Source organism: Capsicum annuum, chromosome 7, assembly GCF_002878395.1.
Source record: "Capsicum annuum cultivar UCD-10X-F1 chromosome 7, UCD10Xv1.1, whole genome shotgun sequence".
Classification (NCBI taxonomy): Eukaryota; Viridiplantae; Streptophyta; class Magnoliopsida; order Solanales; family Solanaceae; genus Capsicum; species Capsicum annuum.
In genome coordinates, this window is record NC_061117.1 from 4,217,696 (window position 1) to 4,224,038 (window position 6,343).

A 6,343-nucleotide genomic window follows, 5' to 3' on the forward strand; every position below is an offset into this window, starting at 1 on the left:
GGGGTGTTAGAGTGGGTAAAAAGTCCCACATTGGTTGGGGGATGGACTGATAATTTGCTTATATGGACTTGGATAATCCTCACCTCTTGAGCTAGCTTTTGAGGTTGAGTTAGGCCTAAGGTCCATTCTTGACACCCGCAATATGAGTGTCGTAGAAATGAAGTGCTAAGATAAAGTAGGCACACTGAAGCGGGGATAACATAATGCATTTCCAAGTTGGCACACTGAAGCGGGGATAACATAATGCATTTCCTTACCCAATCTGAAGTTGTGTGACCATAATATGGAAATGTTGTAACTAAAAAAATACTAATAAAGAAAGAAGGCATAAAATGAAACGGCGGGAAAAGCCAACTATCGTAAACTAAAAACCCAATGAAATGAAAGACCAAGCATGTTTGGACTTCTGTATCATGCATGTATATTTTCAAGCCTACAATCCACTGACATCCACGTAACTTTTCTTTCCCTCCTCCCCCATCTTCAGGGTCGATAACTAGACCTACTTCTTTTCTCCATCAGTCACTTTTAACATATTCCTCAAAATCGTTTTCAAAACATTGCATTCCACAGCGATATCTAAGTTCTCCACCTAGCTTTACTTTCATTCTCTCTGCTCCCTTCGGTTCAATAAGTAGACCTACGGTTTCTTCTATTAATCAGCTACTTTAAAGTATTCCTGTAAAAATTTTCAAAGAACTGGTCTTCACAAAAGAAATGCTTCAACCAGGTTTCACTACTTTTTGACGAGTTGGCTGAGCCTAGATGCCTAGGATGAGGAGATGCGGGTGTCCTCGAGGTCATTTGCGCATTGTTATTTCAGATTGTTAAGAAAATGAATCCTACGGCAAACTCGACCCAAAAGCTAGCTTTATTAAGTGAAGATCTCCCGAGACCAATGAGGAGACAATATCTCATTATCTTAACCAATGTGTGACATTCTAACCACCCCCTCTCCACCCCGCACACCAAGAGCTAGATAACTAGATATAGCGTGAACAATATAGAATAGAAACCCACATTTGACAAATCAATAATAATAGGGATGGGTCTGAAGGCCATATTAAGAAAATAGAACATGGACCTAACTCGAAAGTTTGCTCCTGAGGTGTCAGGTGTGACTTGGCGAAGAACATATGAGGAAACAAATACTTATTCTCGAGACAAATACTTATGACGGTCAAACACAGATGATTAACATTAAAGCCGGTAAGTCCAAAAAATGCAATGTTGGTCGGGAACATGAATCAAACTTCACATACCAGTCATACTCACCAGTGAATTTATAATTTCAACCAACGATAGAACTATTGTCCAAGGAATGAAAAACTGAAAGAACGTAGCAAACAAGACGACCACAATATCAGCTGAGCATCAAAGAAAACTCACCTCAAGTTCTGCAGCCCCCACCACAGACAATAACAGTATTTAGACACGAATTTCATGGAGTAAATAATGCCAGATGATAAAGCCTGATCAAAAATCCCAAAATCGAACGGTGACTTGTCACTTTTTGCAGGGCAAGCATCATTTAAAACCGTTTCACTTATGCTGCTCCAACTATTATAACCCGTCATAAACTGATTCCCGCAGTACAAGAAATCAGTGTTGCATGTTCTATTGTGACTACAAGCTCGCTGCCAGCATGTATCATAGCGTTCCACAGCTAGCAAGTACCAAAAAGACCCAACTATCTGCAAGGAATAGATACAAAAGAGTGAAAAACATGCCTCCTGAAGCCGAAAGAAGATCGTGATCATACATTTGGACCTAAAATTCTAACCTTTACAATCTTTACAGAGCTATAAACAAGATGTGCGAGTTAATAAAGATGAACAGATAAATGAACGATATTCATATGATCCATGCAATTGAGATATGAGCATTCATTAGCCTCGCAGATCTAAGGAAGCCATTACCACTGTCAAAAATATCTCCATAAGTGAACCATCCAATATTCCAACTCACGAAATATATACCCCCTCCGTTTCAATTCGTTTGTCATACTTTCTTTTTTAGTCCGTTTTGCTAAGAATGTCTCTTTGCTATGTGTTTGTGTGATATCTTGTGCCTGAGCCGGGGGTCTTTCGGAAACAGCCTTTCTACTTCATCAGAGGTAGAGGTATGGACTGCGTACATCTTACCCCCCCAGACCCCACTAAGTGGGAATACACTGGGTTTGTTGTTGTTGTTGTTGTTGTTGCTAAGAATGTCTCTTTCCTTTTTTAGCAACTCTTAATTCCAACTTTCCACATGGCATATTTAAGACCACAAGATTAAAGGGAATTTTGGCAATTTCATGTATCTTTGATTTATGACCACAAGATTCAAGAGTCTTATTTACTCTCTTGGACTCCGTGCCAAGTCAAAATAGGACAGACAAATTGAAATAGAGTGAGTATTACAAATGAGCCGTCGGTCACTGTTACCAGTAATTATCAAGAAAAATAAAGCAATTGAACTGAAAACACGGAGGACTCTGCCTTTTTTCCTATCTCTTATGATTAAAAGATGAAAGCGCTCTAGGCCTTTTGACCCTCCCTCCCCAAATCTATACTTAGCTAGTCCCACTTCCCCTGCATAAACAAAAGGAAAAGAAAAAGAAGTGACACAAAAACCGAAAAACAGATAAACCACACAAAAATATCATAGAGAATAAAAGAGATTCTTGCGAGCGATGATATCTAACATGTCAACAATTTGATGAGTAGTTTACATGACTAGCAAGCATGTACAGTAGCAAATAGGATGCGGCACCAGCCCATGCGGTTTCAGCGAAGACACCAGTAGTTCTTTTCAATTCCGAAGTTAAGGGTATAACTCTGACAAATCTAGGGATGTACTGAAGCAAGATGATGTAAAGCAATGCTTGCTTTGTAGCTAAGACATCAGAACCTGCAGAGCTCCGCAAGAATCTCCACACCACAATCTGCGTAGATGCAATAAAAGAAAAGTGAGTTAGAACACATAAATTCACCGAATGATAAGCAGTTCTGTTCTCCGATTCAACAAAAAAGAAGTTTAAGCGGAAGACTAAACTACAATGACTGCCGTAATACATGCAGAATCAGGAAACTCATAAGATCAGCAAGAACCTTTAAAAGAGAGTTTATGATGTTGAGAAGGAAAATCATAGTTCGGTATCATTTTTCGAACTGTGACCATCAGTGGCATGGTAGATTACTACAGCGAATAAAATTTTCATTTGGAGAAATGTCAAAGAAACATAACGTATTTCTTTTAACCTGAGGCAAGGGAAGCACAGCAAGAAAATCGATGATAAAATAGAACCGCAAGTATCTTTTAGCAATCTTTGCAGGATCTATCACAAGTTCACCACGTCCAAAAACTCGAGATGACGGTGCAATATACGCCGTGCGAAACTGAAGAACCATGTGAATAAGATAGAAAGCGTCAATCACTGTACGTAGGGTAGTGGCTATGACAGCTAGCTTCCTATCAATCTGGAGGCAATTTGACTTATTATCAAAAACTGGAAGGTAGAAAGACAGTGGATCCACAGACACGGCTAGAATACATGATACAACAAATAGCTTGTTCCATAACAGAAGGAATTTATCTTGAGGGTCAAAAATTTTCTTCTCTGAAACTTTCAGATCTTCAGGAAATACAGCCCGAGAGACACCAAATCCCAGTGATCGACCAATCGATTTAAGTCCTTCAGATCCTTTTTTCACTCCTCTCTTAAAAGACCTTGACGGACTGTTAGCTGCATGGCCTGAACGTTTTAAACCCTCGATGTTGAAGCCACATGTATTTGTTGTTAGTGATGCGGAAGGAGAGGATATTCTGGAATCCAAATCATCCAACCTAAACCAAAATGCGAAGAAGCAATATTAGATGCCAAAAAGAAGCTAAGATAATTAGGGAAGAACAATCAACTGTGACAAAACTGTAATAATCCTTCAAATGTCAAAGATTATAGTCAAAGCCTAGAAATAATCATGTAAGCCAATAAAGATATTATGTAAACCAAACCATATATGTCCCACCGCTTTTTCAACAGCTATCACATGAAAACCCACCCATTCCTCGGCAGTTCTCCTGATGTTTCAAGTCACACAGCCATCAAGCATCGGCATAACCAATTCATCCAATCACCCTTGATTTTTTGAAGCATTCACGCCATATTAATGTGCGATATTGTATGTAATAAGGAATTAATTTCCTTATCCAACCAAAAAGATGAAACGAAGACTAAAAAAAGGGCAGCCCGGTACACTAAAGCTACCTCTATGCGCGGTTTTAAACGAAGACTAATTTCTTTTTTTAAGACCGTAGTATCCGGGCCAGCATGCATGCACCGCGACTAATTCCACAGGGTACCTGCTACCTCGCACCAACAACAGGTACCATGTAACTCTGCCCACCAAGACTTAGACAGATGGGTAGAAATCACCTAACGTTTTTGTCTCTACTGGATTTGAACCTGAGACCACATGGTTCTCCTCCACTTTATTGACTACTAGGCCACATCCTTGGGTGCAGAAACTAATTCATTTCAATAGTATTATCCCTAAATTAACCTCCAAGAGCAGGTAAAATATACAAGTGAAAGACAAGATAATTAGACTCGGAAGATGAGGTAAAGGAAAATCACGTGAAAAGAAGACTAAATTTTAGTACCTTACAAACTTCTCTCGCTGCCCCCCAAGATATTGGGACTTGGAACCACAGTCGAACATCTTGTACTGTCAAACACATATACAGTCACTGCAGCAGACAATAACATTTCAAGTTAATCATAGAGTAGAGCATAAGCTACAGGGAGGAGTAGAGGTTTGAAAATGTGTAGAGCAATGTCTCTTTGTTTTTGATTATTTATTATACATTGAAGCCTTCTTCCCTATTGATTTCTAATATAGTTGGCTAGGGGACTCTAATCCCATAATGTGACACCAACCGTGATTCTGTCAATAATGAACTGTGATTTTCTAATTTTAGTCCCTCGGTAGGTTAACAATAGTTACATAATTAGAGTTGTTGGATAAGTACTCAAAACAATGTGACCATCCGCCACTTTATGCCTAGCATCTTATACTTTTATCCAATTGCAACAACACCAACAGGAGACGAAAATGCACGGAGTGTGTTTCCCAAGTGGAAATTTCGAAAAAAGAACATGACAAATTAATGCAACGTCCATTTCTATTTTCTTTTGCCAACAAAAACGAGAAAAGCCAAATTAGGACATGTTTAGAATAACGAAGAACGTAATTTGAACAAATTCTTTTCCAACATGAATAATTTACTTTAATTATTATCGAAAAATGATCCAAGTTACTGGGTCGAGAGTCTATTGGAAACGGCCTCTCTACCCCGCAAAGGTAGGGGTAAGGGTCTGCATACATCTTACCCTCCCCAGACCCCACGTGTGGGATTACTGTGTATGTTGTTGTTGTAAAATGATCCAAAATTGAACAAATACCAAATCTCAATATCAGTTTAAAAAATTACGAAATCTCATAAATTTCAGTATACTCATCATGTAGACTGATTTCAGATAAACCCCAAATTCCAATCCCATGATTCTAACATCACGAAAACAAAATCCTTTTCATCCCGACACTAAATAACACATCCCCTTTAGATATAACACATCAAGATTGAATTTTTAGTCAATCCCTTTAAAGATTTAATCCATCAAGATTGAATTCTTTTAGCTTTATTGACCACTTTCAGATGCAAAATCTCCATATACTAGCTCAAATACCCGATAGCTAAATCACTTAACTCGAACTTCAATTTCCTACAATTTTGTACTACAGCAGTAAGCCTAATCAGCGACCCCCCACACACACTCACACACTCCTCCCATCCTTACGCGAAAGGTAGTCCGGTGCACACCTTTGCCGAAAAATTGTGGCGTACAGAGGTTAAATGTTAGCTATTATGAGTGTATTTTTAATTTTGCACACTCTTTAACACAACTGCGAACAAAATTCACACACCCTCTCCCCCTCCCCCACTCCCACTCCCACCCCACCCCTCCCCCACCCCAAACAAACACACACACTTTCTCTTTCTTTATTGGTTTTTATAGAAATGATCCAAATTTGGACAAATTCCAAATCTCAATTATCATTTTAACAAATTAAAAATTTCAGCATACACATCAATTTTTTATCTTTTTTCGATAATCGTGGTGTCCGGTCCGGCTTTCACGCACCTCGACTAAATCCACAGGATACCTTCACCTTCCACTCTATCCACCAAGCCTAAGGGCTACTAAATTTCAGTATACACATAATTTTTTTTATCTTTTTTCGATAACTGTGATGTCCGGTCCAGCTTTCACGTACCTCGACTAAATCCACAGGAT

General features: G+C 38.9%; 1 protein-coding gene across 1 annotated transcript in view; it reads right to left on the reverse strand.

The window, feature by feature from the left end:
- The window catches only part of LOC107877610 (probable cyclic nucleotide-gated ion channel 5), a 16,129-nt gene that overhangs the window by 5,930 nt on the left and 3,856 nt on the right, over positions 1-6,343 (reverse strand). The window contains exons 2-5 of the mRNA XM_016724302.2: positions 4,648-4,734; positions 3,246-3,831; positions 2,717-2,929; positions 1,390-1,694 (exon numbers count right to left, since the gene is read on the reverse strand). Coding sequence (XP_016579788.1) covers positions 1,390-1,694; positions 2,717-2,929; positions 3,246-3,831; positions 4,648-4,706 — 1,163 coding nt within the window. The 5' untranslated portion in view covers positions 4,707-4,734. The remainder of the gene's footprint in view (positions 1-1,389; positions 1,695-2,716; positions 2,930-3,245; positions 3,832-4,647; positions 4,735-6,343) is intronic.